Source organism: Bacillus rossius (assembly GCF_032445375.1).
Source record: "Bacillus rossius redtenbacheri isolate Brsri chromosome 9 unlocalized genomic scaffold, Brsri_v3 Brsri_v3_scf9_2, whole genome shotgun sequence".
Lineage (NCBI taxonomy): Eukaryota > Metazoa > Arthropoda > Insecta > Phasmatodea > Bacillidae > Bacillus > Bacillus rossius.
In genome coordinates this window covers 18192117-18211322 of record NW_026962013.1, presented here as the reverse complement: position 1 = coordinate 18211322, position 19206 = coordinate 18192117, and the positions used below count along the sequence as shown (strand labels likewise).

Below are 19206 nucleotides of genomic sequence, written 5' to 3'. Positions count from 1 at the left end.
CTAGGCGTGATGTCGCTCGTGTGTGGACGTGACTCGTTTTCCCCGTGCACCTTTACAAGACAACCGGAACCTGGCCCGCTCTCAGCATCGGGCACGCTATGATAAATGCTCACTTGGGCTCTCACGGCACCCTACGAATCCTGAAAGAACATGGACAATCATAACGTAAAAGAAAAGGTTTACAATACTTATTTATTATTCCAGATAATACCCTCTTGCGGTAGTTGGTGGCCCACCACCATACGCACACACAATTCACCGGCGGGAAGTTCAAATGCCATGAGGATAGGGGTTAGGAGGGGTGGTGATATATTAGGCTCTGCGGGGTGAAGCCCCGGACGTCAGACTACATATAAAAAAAGGCTACATACAAATAACAATTATGTATATACTAAGTGCTTTTAAATTTTATACTTTAGTGTGAGGGCCTGCTCGGCGGATGGTTTTTTTCGTAATGAAAGTTAATAATGGACGCCTATCGTATGTAATAGGCACACGGAACCTGCTGAGACCTCCCTCAGGATGTGATGTAGCCCACCATGTGGGAGCAAGATTCGTACCCTCATAGTTTTCAGCTGAAGGGTGTCCCACCAAACCAGGGTACCGTTATGTTACTGCAATTACTTGCCAAGGGTTAACGAAGAAAAGACACACAAAACACTGTTACAATTATTGCACGCCTTCTCGCTGCTTGGTTACTTAATAACATATAATAATTAATATTTTAGTATTCAAATAGTCTGACTTTGGCTGGGCTCTGTCCATCTTGGGAGTGCTCAGTGCTGTCTTGGTTTTGGGAGTATAATTGTATAAAAATTACTAAATAAAACCTCGTCTGATCCACAGTAACATAAAACCAACCCATTGGGACAAATTTAATAAAGGTTTACAATATTATTTAAAAATGATTAAGGGAGCCAAGCACTGATGCTAGGGCGCTTGAGGTAGTTAGTGGCGCGCTGTTTGCACTCACATGACTACGTACATTGGCGGTACTAATGCCAGGGAGTGGTTAGGTGCGAGACGGGAAGAAAAAGGGACCAGAGTCTGACCAGGCTTAACGGGCCTCCCTAGTAAACATTTTTAGCGCGTTGAGCCACTGGCCACGTGCTACGGCCAGTGGTTGGGCGGGGCGATATACCTGAGCCTGTCGCCTGCGCCGCGTTGGAGGGGGGAGAGGGTGTTTCAACGAGGGGGGCGGAATAATGGGAGGGTTGGAGGGGAAGGCTCTTTTGTCATTGTGTGGAGTCCATTTGCTGCTCATACCTTTGTCCTTCGTTATCTGCAAACAAGATAGTGGCAAGAAAGGTGACTGTTTTTCCCTTTCGCTACATTCAACCAAAACGATAATGTTCTCGCATTGCCTTGCTTGCTTCCTGACAGTGTTTATTAACTTGAAACATCAAATTAGTGTTACGATCCAGTCCATATCCATGAAATGCAAACAATCGTCAATTCTAATTAAAACATATATTTTTATTTTTTAATTAATGTTCTACATAATTAAGAGATTTACATACATTTAAAAAAATGCTGTCACCAAAATTTGATTCCTTTGCTTGTGCTTTCAGAAAAAAATTATATAATTAAAAAAATTTCCAACATTATACTTTCGAACTGACATTTGTGTGATGAATGGTTTTGCACGAACAGTTACGCTTTCATTCATAAAAGTCTTTCGCACCGCGACGAGAAATCACGTCCTACTAATAGATTGAGTAATAAAACTGGGAATAAACTTATGAAAATAATATTAAATATTTTTACTCTTAGACACAAATCAACTTTTGAAATCGCAATAAAGACAAACAAATTTATATCTTACTTCTTGAAGAAAAAGTGCATGTCAAACTCACTTTAAAATTGTGTAGAGAAAAAAAAGTCAGGAACAAACAAGTGTTCCCACCAACGACACATCGTCAACTTTGTATTTTAGGGTTCACGTCGTATTTAGTTACACTAAATATTACTAATATTATTATTTTCTGGCACTTATTACATGTTCAGCATTTTATTTTTTTTTTTGCATATTTTTTTTAATGACTTTAACGTAGCACAATATGATGAATAAATAAATATACACAAATGAACTGGAATACCGTTCCGAGTTACATACAGACTGTTTACGAGCAGTGTAAATTTCTTAGCTGTTGCAACAGCGGCCTACAGGTGGATTCAGACTGCAGGCTTAGTCAGTCACGCTGAATCCACCTGAGTTCAGATTTTATAGTTTTTATTGATTTTATGGAAGAACTCAGTGTGCACTGACTGTTGTGCTCAAGGTGTCAGTGAAGTGTGTAGCTGGAATCACGGGCGAAAATCTGTAGAATAAATCGAAAAGTGCTATACCGAAAGTATAAAGTTGAAGTTCAATATTGCTTGTCAAGTAAGTTCAAGAACAAAATAAAAAAGAAGAAATTTTGTTTTCTTGAATCTACTTTTTTCAGAAAAGTATACATACAATATTATTTAAAATAAAAATAAAAATTTTTAGTCCTTGAGTATTAATTTACTGAAATATTTTTTTTTAGTTAATTAATTTTTTCATGCGAAGAAATATTTAATTGTTAAAATCACGAGAACACAATTTATTACATTTAAGTATTCCAAAAGCTTATGTTAAAGATCGACTAATTCAATTTGCCCAAGAATTTTACTGCAATAGGAGAGCATTACAAAAACACAATTCAACTAATGTAGCTGTATTATCAGTGGCGGTTATTGCATTAGAGCACACTCGCACGTGAACCCCCTCGCCTCATTTAAATAGGCGCCTGCTGTAATACTTAAATATCATACTCATCGAATAATAAATAAATGCAACCCATTTGGTGTTATAACCATTAGCAATATTTTCCAAACCAGCTGCTATAGAGTAAGCGCAGCTTGCCGCTGCTTTGCTTGCTGGGATCGCACGTGCGATGGAGGCTAGGCGGACGACGGCTCGGAGCGGCGTGGTGGGGGTAGCTCCCCATAAGCCAGCCTCGGAGCACAGTCCTGGCGTGCGCAACACTATCCTGTGCGTGGTGCGACATTTCTTGTCCGGTTTCTCCCATTTTTGCTCGCTCTTCGAGAATGATGACGGCGCTGTTTGTCACGTGTTATTGTTCTACTTTAGTGCGTTTAGTGTGACGTTTAAAAAGTTTGTTTTAACTACTAAGTTAAGTTACTTGTTATGGCCTTGAGTAAGTTAACAGTCTCGGACATAAAAACACTGGTGTTTCTAATTTTTCATTGGAAAGGAAAATACATCAAAAAATAAATTTCATGTGCAAGTTTTGTTACAGTGATTGCAGACGAAACGACAGACATATCATCTTTATTTCAATTGGTTATAGTTATTCGCTATGTGTTACCTAACGGGCAAGCAGTAGAACGATTCTGGCAGTTTGTAAATCCTCCAGGACATGATACTGCATCAATCGCAGAATGTATTCGCATTGTTTTGGAAAGTATTGTTGACAAACCCGAGAAACTGATAACTCAGAGTTATGATGGGGCTAGTGTAATGAAGTAGGCATTACATTGGTGTTCAGGCCATTATTCAACAAAATGATATATATGCACATTACGTGCATTGTTATGGGCATCAGTTGAATTTAATCGTGGCACAATCTACAAGCCAAAACCAACAAGTCCGTGTATTCTTTTCCAATTTGAGTGATATAACTAACTTCTTTAGCCACTCACCACAGAGAATTGCTGTTCTTGATGGCGTTGTTGGCAGGAGAATTCCTCATGCTTCTTCTACAAGATGGAATTTTAAGAGTCGTACTGTTAACACGGTGTACGAGTACAGAAAACAACTGATTGAATGCATGAACGAAATTGAGTCGTCATGCAGGCAGGCAAACAACAATCAACCAGTCGGGAGCTATTCGGCGCATGTTGAATGATCCAGTGTTTGTATTTTGGCTGACAGTTTTTCACAATATAATGCCGCACGTAGACATTTTGTTTAATCAGCTACAAAAAAGGAGCATCGATGCCGATAAAGTCAGGAAAAATGTTGACAGTTTTAGACTTTCATTTGAGAAACAAAGAGAGAATATGGATAAAGTGAGAATGCGAACTGAAATGTCGGTGCCAGAGCAGCATTCTAAAAACAGGAAAGTGGAAGATGTTCATGTAAATAGAACTGTTGCAGCCAAGGAAGTATGTGATGTGATTACCAATCAAGTAAAGGAGAGGTTTTCTTTCACAACATATTATTCTGCGGTTTGCCTTTTTGATTCCGAAAATTTCCAGGAATATAAGCAATTTCCTGTTCATCTTCTTGAACAAACAACCAGAACGTATCCTTTCTTTGAGGCTCGTTTAAAAACTGAGCTAGCAGTAATTTACAAGCGACACGACTTCCGAGATATGGATGGATCAGCTAGTCTTCTGCAGTTTGTCCTTGAAAACAATTTACAGACCACGTTTACGGAAACACACAAATTGTTACTTATTATTTCAACTGTTCCGATGACTACAGCTGAAGCTGAACGATGTTTCTCAACCCTGAAGAGGATAAAAAAAATTTTAAGAAGTACAATGTGTGAAGACAGACTCAGTGCGTTAGCCATGCTTTCAATAGAAAAAGACATGATAAACAAAATACCAAATTTTATTGTCATGGTCATTGAATTATTTTCTTCTAAAAAACATAGAAGGATGGATTTAGTTTATAATAACTGCACTTAAGCATTTCAATTTCAATAATATTCTAAATAATATCCTCACATAATGTTTTCCTATGTTGTTAAAACCAGAGTTCGTCAATTGTTAAACATCATTTTTAGGCGAAATGAATTGTTCAGCTCATTTTACAGTGAATTGTTCAGATTCGTTTCAAGTTAAGATGTATATAGTGATGCTCAAAGAATGTTCTCTCAAAGGAAAAGATTAAAAACTAAATTAAATTTGTGAATACCATATGTTTATATTACTATTGTACTACTGTAATTATATTTAGTGCTTAAGGAAAGTAAGTTCAAAGGAAAAGTATAAACTACCGGTAATTCAAATTTTGTAAGTCAATGCTGTATTTAAATATTATAAATGCAATGCTGTTGTAAATGCAATATATCTATTTATATATAATTACCAACAAAACAATGGATAAAATGATAGACCTTATTTAAAACTGGTCACATCAATAACACTCTTGCTAGCAAACTGTATCAGAATTTTGTGTAGTTTACATTTTATGGTAATCATTTGTATTTATTTTAAAAAGACTTCACACTGCATAATTTAAAATTTGCTATATTATCAGTGTGAGCGGCATATCCGGTGGCTATTTTGGAGGTAAAAACTTCACTTTCGCCCCACAATAACTTGGAAAAAATTGTTGGTATTTGTGTGATTTAAAATGCCCAAAAAAGCACCATTTTACACCTTAAAATCCAATTTCTTCCAGGGGGAGGCCCCCGGACCCGCCGCTTCAAAAGGGAGGGGGGGTCGGTGATCCTTTATATAAAGAGCCCAATGCTGTGAACCCCCATTTTCAAAAGGCACCAGCCGCCACTGTGTATTATCACAATAAGTTATGTTCATAAACTATATTAATGGGAATGATATGCAACTTTTTCCTTTGAGGTAAAAATTGAGGTATATTTAACGTAATAAGTAAATCCTCTCATAAAATTTACTGGAACTAATATTCTTCATTGTCCGTCATATTATGATTCCAAACAGTTTAAACCAACTGAAACATGAAATAAAATAGTAAGGTTAACCCTGAGGTGTGGAAGAAATTAGAGATTGCTTTGTAAAATGTGTTAAAAATTTCTCATGAAATATTGTGATTATTATGTTCGTACATAATGTAAAAAAATTCAATACTTACATGAAATTCAACACACTTTGTATTGCAAATTATTAAACATATATTTTAAAAACACATGTGCGTATGTAAGTCGAATTGTTATGTAATACATGATGAACAATAACATAACCGATACAACTTCCCTTCCAAATAACTTTCACCCAAAGATAAGGCCGCGGGCAAATTATACACACTGGTCGCACGAGGAGCTGAAATAAGTCTTATAAGAAAGCCGGCCGGAGTAATTATTTTCAAGCCAAAGCTAAAAGTAATGGATGTTGTTTTTGTAAAGCAGGCAGTGAAATGACATACAAGTATACAGAATAGCCATATAAGATCTTTGACGCTTCTTATCCCGTCAGTGGACTGTACGCGAAGAACCAACTGCATCATGGCCCGCCGCCAGTTTTATACTTATGTATGAATACACTTGTAAACGATGGTTTGTATACTTATGTATGTTGCCGACATCGATTGGTATTCTTTGGCAGCTCGATGTGGATTCATTCGAACACGTTTGCGCTAAACACGACATATTTTTACATAAGAGTGACATCGCGCACTGAAAAAAGTTGCAGGTCTGTAACGCAACAGTGATACAAATATTACATAGTTCGAACATTTTCTGGAGCACGACATTCACTTTGGGTAATGCTAAGCTACTTGATAGGTACACTTTACCCGCTTTAAAAGTGATAACTTAAAAAAAAGTGTACATGGAAGCAGACTCAGCCATATGTTTATTGCTGTTGTATTTGTCATAAACCTACTACGTTCAATACGGCCTGTAAGTATAACCCATGTTTTTTTACGACTTGTGTACAAGCTGTGGTTGTAAAGCGAATTTATATTCTTAGTTAACTAACGTCTATCATAATATATTTGGAATAAAGCTACCTTAATTTTTTTTTCTAGATTGCTATATTGTTATATATATAAGAATTACTACAACGGAAATATCTGGAAATAAAAATCAAGGAAAAAAGCATGAAAGATTAAGGATTTTTTTTTTCAACAACAAATAATTTATGGTTTAACTGCTTTGTTTACTATATAAAAACAGAACAAGCTTTTAAAATTTTACAATTTTTTTGATTATCCGTTATAGTTATGTTTTGTTTTAACTCATAAATATTTAAGTTGATTGCCAACGTCACGAGTGTACAATAATATATTTCACACCGCTCCGGGTTGCAGGTAAAGTAACAGGCGTGAAATTTGATCAGAAACGCGTTCTAATTATTCAGGCCCTTTAATTGGGCGTGGCGGACCATGTGCCAAATATGTAATAATTATAAGTAGGTGAAGTATTAAAAAATAAAGAACTTGAAAGCAAAATAATGCATCTAACAAAAATAATTTGCAAGGTTCTTTCGTGGATTTTGTAATGTATGGGCAATATTTACTTAATTTTTGTTTTTGGATAAATTAATTGTGGTTAGTAAAATTTTAATAATTTTGTATAATTTGCTGTAAAAAATTTATTTCCTGCCCTTATTAATTAATTGAGTTGTAGAAATAAGTTTATCTGAAAATTTACGTTACCTTTAGTAAACATTGCCACTATTTATACTTTTTAACTTCAAAATGGTTTTTTAATTTTGTAATTAATAACGTACCATCCATAACTACATATGTGAACGATCAGTCACTGACCCCATCTTCAATCCTCCTCGTGACTCCTGCGCCAGGAGGAACACTTTTATACTTTTGACTAGCTTATTTAATATATAACTTCCCTATTTTTTATTTTTTATTTATCATTCCATGAACATTTTTAAAACAGTGCAGACCATCAGATATCTATTTAACCAAAAAGCATAGCAAAATGACATTTTGTTTTAAAAATACAATTTTTCTTTTAATTTAACATACATTTTATATAAACCTACATTTTTAAGTATCAAAACTTTTGTAAATAGTTAACCATTTGGTTAATACCAGTATAAAATTTTTCCCCGGCATTGTAAGATGTGTAAAATAATTTTGGAAAACTAAAATAATTTAAAAAAAATATTGGGTGGTATAATAATTGTTTTTGAATTTTTATTAAAAATAGAAGGAAAAACAATGAAGTGTATTTTAATTTTAAAAGTTAAACATAAATGTTGTCGAATTAGCTAGCGAGACTGTAAAGCCACCAATAAATAGTTTGTACGACAACTTTCAATGTTTTGTTTGATCAGTTTCAATACTTTATTTCATAATACATGATCTTTTATTGTAAGCTTTAGAATATTTGTAGTTTAAACAAAAGCAATGTTTTAGAGATACACGAATATAGTCACAGAGTAAGTCGAGCACATGGTACTGTGGCGAGGCACACTCAAAGCAATTCTGAGAATTTCTTTCGGTCACGGGATTATCTTTTGTTGCCGGTTTTGGGTTGTCTCTCTCTCACGCACGCACGCACGCTCACACAGGTAGCCTGCCTCCCCTCCGGGCACGGGTTCCCCCACCATGCTACCTGAGCTGTGGGCTGCGAGCTGGCTTCGCCGAGCGGCAGCACGAGACGGTGGAAAACTTTCAGGATTTGCAGAAATTGCGTAAAAGAAATCTCGGAATTTAAAGCGATGACTATATGTTTTAAATACATGAATTTCTTCAGAAAAAAATTATCTTTTTGTCTAGACTTGTACTTTTTTTCTGTCATTCTCCTAAGCAGTATAAAATTGCCCCAAAGTTGGACAAGTTGGTGATTTTTTATTTCATATTTTGATAGAAAAAAACAAAAATGTAAACGTCTATGCACAATTTGTGTAGTATCTTCTCGTGGGTGAAAAATTTTCAGATTCGTAGTGTCGATTAATAAAGTCCCATCATTATTTAAAAAACATAGTGTTCCGCTAACTTCTGATGCTACTAGGGAGGCCCCTTAAGGGGGCAAAGCCCCGGTCGATGTCAAGTGATTGTTATGGAATACTGGTCCATATTTATTTATTGTGAATATTAGTGATAGAAATTGTTTGTAAACTTCTTTAAGTGTATTTACATAAGTGAGGTTATGTTCCCGTATGTATAAATGCCAGGTTGCTTGTAAGCTTCCATTGTCACTGGCAGGGAGTGTCTGTGGAAGGTTTCGTAGTCTCCTGGCAGTTTTCATGGGAGTGTTTATGTGGCTATGTTCCCATATGTATAATATATTTGCATGCTAAATTATTACATTATAATTTAATAAGTAATTATAATTAATAAATTTAAATAAACATTTAGTATATTTATTTAATTTAATTATTAATGACAATTAATCTTGATTATTTTACTTAATAATTAATTTTATATGCATGTTTATATTAATATTGAATACTTGAGTATTTATTTAAATTTTTTAATTATTTGAATTTATACTTTAGCAATCGTATTTATAATATGTATCCAGTCCATTTATTATTTTATTTATATAAATTATTTGCATGCAAAATTAAAGTTAGTGTTTTACTACGCCAAGTAAGTATAACTTCTAACGTGCATTAGTAAGTACACTCACCCTTGATTCTTCTTTGTATGACTCAGAAACAGAGTACCCGGAATTATTTGATGAACATTTACTCCCTTTGCTGAAGATGTATGTGGTCAGTGGAACGCCTGAAGAATCAAAATATGCTGTTCAGACTATCGCCTACCACCTTGGATCAGAGCGCTTGGGAACTTTGCAGAAGTTGTTGATGGTATGCTTTAAAAAACCTGATTTTCAATTTGTTTTATGTGCAAATTTAAAAATTAAAAAAAAAAAATTGACACCTTTTTATGTTGTACAGGAGGTTTTCGAGAAGGCAAAGCTTCAAGATGACCACTACTTAACATTAATAAGTACTGCTGCTTACCTAAATGCTTTCATGCCGTGGGATGCAGCAGTCTCGTTTCGCAAGATTTTGCCACAGTTCTATAAAATAGTTTTCAGTCCTCAGGTAAGATTTCCGGCACTTGTGATTTTGTTAATATTTCTTTGGATCTATAACTACATGTTCTCAGATTATATGTCATTTGGCCACAATTATTTATTTATTTTTTTTAAATATTTTATTTGTTTTTATATTGTTTACATTCTTAGTGCAATTATAATGGCATATTTTCATGTAATCCACTGTATAGTGCTGGTTGAAATCCTTACGAGCTGGACTCCATAGTTGGGTGGAAACGCGTTGTTCGGAATGGAGCTGCAGACCCAAGAGTAGGCAGAGACCTACTAAACTAAATAGGGCCGACTCGGCACAGCCCGGTTACATGTTACTGTTCTGAAAACATATGCCTATAATAATTGTAATGATTCTGGTGCATGTAATTATGTATCACTAAGCACTACATGGTCAACATATTTTGAAGGGGCGTAGTACTCAAAAGAAAAATGCTGCACGGTGAATTTTTTAGCCTCCTTGGCCGCACCCTACTTCCTGTTCTGTGCCTCTTATCTCTCACACTCCTCACCCCTGCGCTGACAGCTTCCAAGACATTCTGTGCTGCTTACCTCTCGTTTTCCTCACCCCCGTGCTGACAGCTTCCAACACGTTAAGCCCGCACTATGTCTTGTCTGTTTGAAACCACGCTAATTGGTTTTCACAAGAGGGATTTGTCTTTGTGAAACTTGCACACATACAAGTTGGTCATTTTTATTCTGCCACCTGTTATAAAAAAGACTTATATTCATTCATCAGCATTGTTCTGTAACACTTATTTCTTATTTCAGTATATTATTCTCAACATAGTTCCTTTTAATTTAGCTTTTTTATTGAAAAATAAATTTTCCTGATGCTATTTCCATTCATGAAATGTACAATGCAAGCCATGAGGTCTGTAGATGTAGGAAAGCTTAACAGCACTGTTGGAAGGTCTAAGACTTGGACATCGCTAATACTTGTCACTCACAGTTCTATATGCTGAATCAGTTATCATTAATTGGGTTTTGTTTTTGATTGTTAGTTGATAGGGTGCAAATATTTGCAGTGGTATCAAAATTGAAAAAAAAAAGTGTAACATTTATTTTTATTTCAGAATGAAATTCTTAAAATGAAGTAAAATAAAAAGAACTTTACATGTTTTATGTTAAATGTATGTTTGAGTGTTCACAAAACCCTATTAGTTATTGTAATTAATTTTTAATGTTTATTATTTTCTTAATACAGTACAGTATCAACCATACACATTACAACAATGCCATTTTTTTTAAATTGTAATTTTGAGGCATTAAAGAAGGCAAAGTAAACTTTGAAGTTATTGACTGTCATTCACATAGTATGAGGTCACTTCGAGAGGAGATAATATTTTCTCTTTTATTTTCATGTTTTCTATTGAAAATATTGTGTGCTTCCAGTTGCTAATCAATCTGTTATTCACCAAAGAAGCTATTGCTCGTCATAAAGAAGCATTTGTTAATGGCCACTCTCCACTGACAAAACAGGTGGTAAGTACTCTAGTTCACTTCTTCATAAAAAAAATTTATTGAGACAAAAAAAAATCATTTTGTCTCCAAATACTTTACAGTTATTCTTAAACAGTTGAAAGTTTATGTGAAATTAAATTAGTAACATGAAACACATATGGGCATTGTTTTGGGTATTTTGGAGCTTGTAAGCTTGTATCCTTTTTTTTTTTATGGTTGCTTGATGTAGTACTGTGATGAATTTTCACATTTAAGTGATAGGAAATACCTACTCCTTTCTTAGATTAAAATTTAAAAAATTAGTTTGTGAATTGTTTGTTTGATGACAGTGATGTACCTACAAGTAGGAAATATGTCATGTGTACAATTAATCTCACAGTTTAAGATCCTAAATTGTCTGCTTATTCCAGTGCGTGAACAGGATTTTACAATGCTCTAGACTTCCAAATGGAGATTTTTATGAAAAAGATGAAGTCCCAAGCTGCACAAAGTGCCTGGTAAGTAGCAAGTGCATGAAAAATTGAAATTATTTGCCAGCAATTTATTGCCTCACTAGCACCATACTGTTTGTTGTTCCTGCTGCATAGAAGGCGGCAGTGAAGACAGCTTCAGGGCTGATTACGACGATGGCCCACCTCGCAGAGGATCCGCATAAATCGCTGAATATGAAGCAGAGACATTGTGAGCTCCTGACTTTGATGTGCTTAAACGAGATGCACAGTTCGCTGCAAGCACCTCTCAGGTTGGGCTTATGCATAGTATGTACAACTCTGGGCCATTGCTAGGAAGCTTTAATGGTTTAGTGTACTTTTGTGTTCTTTGTTCTGTAGTTTTTTTTTCCCCCATTTAAATTTTCACAGTTTACGTCTCAATGCATTTTGCAGGTGTAAATGTATTATTATTATTTCAGGGATGAAGACAAGGCTTGTCTTCGACTTACTGCAGGGACAGCATTGCTGAAGTTATGTCAGTGGCCTTCATTCTGGGATGCCATGCCTGTGGAGAGTTTTGTAGCGTTGTCACACCTTATGATGGTATGGTCAGTCTTGAAAATTATTATTATTATAATAATTTTTTTTTTTTGTATTATGTGATGACTAGAGACAAGATTATGTGATAAATTGCAATCAAACCAAAATAACACTGAAAAGCATGTCTAAACTGTGCACCAAAATGCAAGTTAATGCACAAAGTTGTATTATAGAATTAATTAGCATTTAACCAAAATTTAATTAATAAAAAAATCTTGTAATGTAATTTTTATTGTTCTGAATGTATCTTTTTTAGACCACTTTACTAAAAATTATTTTACTGTAAAATTGCAGCATACAAATTTTATTCCTATTTTGGTGAAGCATGTATTAGAAAAAAGCTTTATATATATATATATATATATATATATATATATATATATATATATATATATATATATATATATATATATATATATATATATATATATATATAAACACTAAAATCCTGTTTTAAAAATGAAATTTGACTAAAAATAAAACAATAAAATCTTGTCTCTAGTGATGGCTGAAGATACATGAATCAGGTACATTATAAACCTACGAAAACAAATCAAATATCCACTCACATTACAATAGTTTTTGAATAATGTATAGGTGATTGCATTAATGTTGCAAGTTTTCATTTTTACAGACAACTTGATTTTCAGGATGGTGTAAAAGATGTGAGGCTAAAACTCTGCAGGAAACTGACAAAGGTATTAACTGCCGAGTCCTCGGGCCTGCCTGTGGATTTTCTGGCTTTCTATGCCGTAGCCTTGCTCGAGGAGGACAAAGGCCTGCGTGAAGAAATTAAAGGCATGCTGAAAGTTGCGATGACGGCAAAGAGGAATGTCTACAGGCATTGTATCTACATCACAAATGGTGAGTTTTTTTTTACCTTGCTGAATAGAAGGTGTGTACATCAGTGCCTGTGCTATTAGAATCTGGGTGTCAGCACAAGGTAGGCTTGTATTCAGAGGACCTGGGTTTCAATCCCAATTCATCCTTCCCAGTTTTGGCTTTCCGCTGTTTTCTGAAATTACTCCAGGCAAATGCTGGGATTGTTTCTTAAAGTGGATGATGGTCTATTCTTTCCACAGTTTTCCAGATGTGAAATGTACGTATCTCTAGTTATCTTATGTGATTTCATTTTTGAGATTTACTTCACTGGCAGCGCATCTCATGCCTAGGTCAACCCTTACGAACGGGCTGTGTGTAGTATCATGTAGCGTAACCAGTAACACACAAAGAACGAGAGGAAGGCAAAGCAGTACAACAATGAGGGGATGCAAATTGCTCTATTCTTTTGTGTGCTTGCCTTTGATTGGCTGACCGCAAGAGGTTTCATATCCATGATTGGTGTGCTTAAAGTAGAGTTTATTAACCATGCAAAAATGCAAAAGTTAAATAAATACCAGGTTATGAATTTTTGGTACGCAAAAATGCAATGCTTTAACATCTTGTTTTTTCCTTCTTTTTTTTTTATTTGAAGTGAAGTGTTCCAAAAAACTGTTAAAGAACCAGACGTGTATAGAAGGCTACGGTTTTCTTTTTATCACACACATCACAGTTTCATGTATTAAACAATCATACATTGAAAGCAATGATGCTTTAAATCAAATTAATAAGGATTCCACACATTTTAAAGGAATACGTTATTTATAAAAAGAAGCTTAATGGAGCATTTTTTTTATACTGTTTCAAGTACATAGTTGGTTTGGTGATGTTTAATTTTCAGTTTTTTTAATTTGATGTGTAAATAGCAATAGTATAAGTATGGTTTCCACACTGGTTGTACATGAAGTTGTGAAACTAGTTCTTCCTTAAAAACAATGATTTTCAAATATTTTATTTTTTAATGTGTACAAAATTGTTTGATAAACTGAGGTCCTCAATTGTTTCAGAGTGTAACACTTTCGATGAACTGGTCAAGAAAAAGCCTGAGTTGCTGGTTGAAAACAGCCTTGTTGTGGCCATATTCTTGCTTGCTCACAACCCACTGTTCTACTCGGTCAGAGAAGCACCAGTGTTGCACGATGTCGAAGAAGCCCTGGCGACTCTGTTGGCCGAGCTGCAGGAAGGGAAGTTCAAGTTGACTTTTGAGGCTTACGCGGACATTCTGGCGAGACTGCAACATCTCCGCAGTAGTTTGGTACCAGAAAGTGATGAAGTGCATAACGTAAGTACAAAATTCATTGGTTTTTGAGGACCAGTACTTGATCTTCTTCAAGTGTATTTGCTATAAGTTACAATTTGAAGAATTTTAATATAATTTGTTACATAATACAGTTTGCTTCTTTGAACCAGCACACTCAGTAATTGGACACCAATCGAGCACGCATTCAGAATTTTCTGGTGAATTCTGGTATTTGTTGAACTTAACATGTGATATCGGAGACTTTTTTTTTAGCAGTTACGCTCATGTGTATTATTTTTTTGTGCTATAGAGCAGCTTATTGACAACTTGTTTTAAATATCATTGTATTGTATATAAATTTTTGTATGGTGTTGCAGTTAAAAAAACTATATTCATAGCTGCCAACCATTACGGATTTTCCGTAATTATTACGGATTTAACACCGAATTACGGAATTACGGAACATCGCTGGTGTATTACGGAAACGAGGCGTTGTGCTGCACGGAGACGGAAAAAATTCAGTTTCTGCTGTGCGGTTTCGTGAACGCAGTTCGAATACATCGCGTGGTTGCGCAAATAACGGAACTAGTATGTGTGCACATGTACTATTGAAATTAGTAGATTAATTCTCGTGTTTTCAAATAGTAATGGGATGGTATTACGTCCGTTGTACGACAAAACTAGTACATATTCTCGGACTTTTCGTTTTTCGGCTACTTACATCACGATAATTTTTGCACGGTACTTTGGCTAACCTGTGTTTTAATTTTTTTTGAAAGCCATTTTTTTCATCATAGTGTTTTTGTCTTTCTACAGACGTGAAATTTTTTTTAATGTTTTTCGATAGTGTTTTGTTCTTCAGTGCCGGTTGTAGAAATGAAGCGTGTGACAGAACAAGTGTTTCTGGGGGGAAAAAAAGAACGCAATTCTTCAGAACTTTCGACTTAAACTATTCAAAAGAATGGCCATGCTTGTCGTCTTCAAATGTTTTGGAACACCACGCGTTTTGTAATGTATGCACGTGTGACTTTTCGATTGCACATGGTGGAAGGGATGACTGTAAACGGCATATTGAATCAAAGAAACATGCGGAACATTTTATAGCCATGACGATTAATATATCTATATCGTCGTTTTTTTCGCTACATCTGAAGAAACGAAAGTAACGAACGCAGAGTTATTGTTTACAAGTTCTTTTGTTTGTCTTCTGTTGTTTGTTTACAAGGAAGTTCTAATCCAACCAGGATAAAAGAAGCAAATAAAAAGACAGTTGTTCACAAGTTTAACTTTGAATACTTTGAATTGAAGGTTCAAACTTTCCAGTAAAATTATTGACATTTCTTACATATTCAGATGAATGTATTGTTCAAATAGTTTTTTTTATTCATTAATTTGCATTGTATTCATATATACCTATAGGCCTATATTTTTCATTTTTTTTTTTGCATTTTATTTTCCTTGTTTTATCTTGTATGTGTCATAATTCCCCAGGAAACATTTATCGTGCATTATTTACGCGTACTTTTTTTTCTTCATATAATTGTCATTACTGATGGGTGTGATTTGAGGTTGGCAGCTATGTATATTGACCAATAAACAGGCAAAATCTCTGTGCTGTATAGAGAATGTTTATTTTCCACATAGAACTACAAAAAAAATTATAGAAACAATATCTTATATCAGTTTACTATAATGCTTGCCCTACCATGTAAATGTAAGGAAAATTATCAAAATGCATGTTCACAGTATCTGATGCAATTAATTGCAAGTTATCGCAGAATGTTCACTATCCAACCCTTGTGTTTATATGTACTGCATATCATGTCATTTAGGGTATGTGTGGTAGCAATCGCTAAGTACCTAATCATGTATTTTCTTTTATAGAAAATTTTGGCGGCCAGCAATGTGGTGCTACATTGTTTGGAAGATTTCCGAAAGCAGAGTAGAAAGAACTTATGTGAAATACCAATATCACTCAAGTACTTCCAAGCTCTTGAAGACTCCTAGGTAGAGTTTGTATTATTTGAAATGTATGTAATTTTTTCTCTGTAACAAAAATTTTCTGATTTGTATGTCAATGCTCTTTAGCTCTTAAATCACAGGGACTACATTTGAAAACAAGAGTTTATAATTGGTTTTTTTTTGTTTATTAAATAAGATTATATATCAAGTTTTATGAAGCAGTGAAGCTCATAAAACTGGGTATGGATTGAGTTGATATAATTTTAATAAAGTTTACATATTTTGATATGTTATTTGTTCTAATTACGAAACACTTACCAGAAGTGATATTCATATTGAGCTGTTACTACAATAATTATTAATTAATTTGCAGCCAACTGAATTTCTTATCAATCAGTTTAGTGTTGAATGTATAGTAGGGGTGTGAAAAGCTTCGGAAAGTCAAATCGAAGATTAATTTTCTTTGTGTTCATCTTTGGCAAAATTTAAAAAAAAAAAAAAAAAAACTTAGAAAATTCCAAAGATTTTTCTTAGAGCAGAATATCTTAAAAGAGGGACTTAAAGTAGTTGTTTGGGACCACAAATAACGCCCATCTGGCTAGTTTGCTGTATTTTCACCAGGATCAGAACCTGTCATATCATTGTTATAAATGGATTAAAACTTTCAGCACATTTTTTTTTTTGGTGACCAGATGCTCAGCACCCCCCCCCCCCTCCCCCCCTTTACCGTTGTAAATGCCACTGGCATTGTTTATGTGAGCTCCAAATGTTGCTACAAAGTTAATTTTGCTATTATAAAAGTTTTTTTTGTTATTTTTGCTTTTTATTTACGAACTAAATGTTTCCTACATTGTTCTTATTTATGCAGGATGTACTCACAAAACTTCTACGCAAGCACTTAAAAATTTTTCTTAATGTGTCTTCGGCGAAGAATTAGATCTTTGTCTCTTTGTCTTTGATTTGAATTGGGAAAGAAAAAAAAGTCTTTGCACACTTCTAATATATTTGGCGTGATGTTCATTCAAAATAGTTTACCAGACAAGAAAATATCTTCAACATTGTGCAGTGCTCCTGGTAAGTGTTTTATTGTGAAATGTGTTTTGTATGATTATCTTAAACTGGAGTTATATTTGTTTTCTAAGTTTTGTTTGTAAAAATCAATGTACACTAGCTGTATAAAATTGTATGTAAATATTATTGCTAGCTACTACTGTAATATCACAGATTTTATATAAATATACAGTTAATTTGGCAGGCTCTGTGTATATTTTTGTACGAGGGTTATTTTTTTCAACCTCCGATCGGCTGTAATAAAAAAACGGGAATGAATTGGGAAATTATTTTAATGTCAAAAGAAACGTATGTACATCTTTACTCTATTTTTCCACATAATCACTGTGCAGATTGAGGCATTTGTCGTACTGATGCACCAGCTTTCCAATACCCTCTGCATAAAATGATGCCTCCTGCCTATTCAGCCACGTTTTAACAGTGCCCTGCAGTGTGATTACAATTTCATTTCTCCATGGCATGCCCGCCCATTAATCGATACCCTAATCGCTTGTACACGAATCGACACGTCTCGTAGTGTTTACCCCCTTCCACCAACCATGTGGAGCGGCCACCTCACACCTCAGTTGAAGCTTGGTTATGGGAATGTCAACATGGCTGCAACGATAAACTGTACGGCGAAATGCGAGCTGCGTGGAGTCATCCGTTTATTACAGGCAGAAGGGCACAATGCAGCAGAAATCCATCGCCGAATGAGTGTTGTGTACGGTGAAAACTTTATGAGCGATGGCGTTGTGCGAGAGTGGTGTCTGAAATTCCGCGAAGGCCGTATTGATGTTCATGATGAAGGTGGCCAAGGAAGGAAGTCAGTAGCAACAGATGAAACAGTTCAGAGAGTTGATGCAGTTGTTCGTGAGAGACGTCGATTCACGATTTCAGAACTGTCTGAACAATTTCCGCTCATTTCAAGGTCAGCCCTATACACCGTTGTTACAGACAATCTCGCATACAGGAAAATCTGTGCCCGATGGGTACCCAAGATGTTGACTGACATCAACAAGGAGCGGCGAATGGCATCAGCCTTGTCGTTTTTGCTGCGTTACGCAGACGATGGTGAACACTTTTTGACTCAAATTGTGACAGGTGATGAAACATGGATTCATTTCGATAATGAAGAAACAAAACTTCAATCACAACAGTGGATGCACACCTATTCTCCAAACAAGCCGAAAAAGTTCAAACGGACATTCAGCACCAATAAACAGATGGCTACAGTGTTCTGGGATCACCAAGGTGTGCTACTGGTTGATTTCATGGAGCCAGGGACAACAATCAATGCTGCTGCATACTGCGCAACACTACGACGGCTAAGACAATCGATACGCAACACGCGGAGAGGAATGCTGACATCTGGTGTTGTCTTGCTTCATGACAACGCCCGACCGCATAGTGCCACCGTAACACAACAACTCCTTGCAAGATTTCGATGGGAAGTGTTTGATCACCCTCCTTACAGTCCGGATTTGGCACCGAGTAACTATCACCTTTTCCCCGCGTTGAAAAAGTGGCTTGGAGGACGATGCTTCAACACCAATGATGAACTGCAGAGCACTGTTAAAACGTGGCTGAATAGGCAGGAGGCATCATTTTATGCAGAGGGTATTGGAAAGCTGGTGCATCGGTACGACAAATGCCTCAATCTGCACGGTGATTATGTGGAAAAATAGAGTAAAGACGTACGTTTCTTTTGACATTAAAATAATTTCCCAATTCATTCCCGTTTTTTTACTACAGCCGATTGGAGGTTGAAAAAAAAAAAAAAACCTCGTAGTTACGTGTTCATGTATTTTAATACCTAGTTAACTGCAGCAGACACCAGTATTAGGAAAGTTAT

The 19206-nt window shown here is 35.3% G+C and overlaps 1 protein-coding gene across 2 annotated transcripts in view; it reads left to right on the top strand.

Moving 5' to 3' along the window:
* LOC134543130 (sister chromatid cohesion protein PDS5 homolog A-like) overlaps positions 1-16807 on the top strand; it is a 43083-nt gene extending 26276 nt beyond the window's left edge. The window contains exons 14-22 of one of the 2 annotated variants that reach the window (XM_063387966.1): positions 9326-9480; positions 9571-9720; positions 11121-11210; positions 11600-11686; positions 11777-11931; positions 12100-12223; positions 12871-13084; positions 14107-14381; positions 16224-16807. In XM_063387966.1, coding sequence (XP_063244036.1) covers positions 9326-9480; positions 9571-9720; positions 11121-11210; positions 11600-11686; positions 11777-11931; positions 12100-12223; positions 12871-13084; positions 14107-14381; positions 16224-16346 — 1373 coding nt within the window. In that variant the 3' untranslated portion in view covers positions 16347-16807. Of the gene's footprint in view, positions 1-9325; positions 9481-9570; positions 9721-11120; positions 11211-11599; positions 11687-11776; positions 11932-12099; positions 12224-12854; positions 13085-14106; positions 14382-16223 lie in introns of those variants that run through there. The other variant, XM_063387967.1, reaches the window with a different exon arrangement.
* The last annotated feature ends 2399 nt before the right edge of the window (positions 16808-19206 follow it).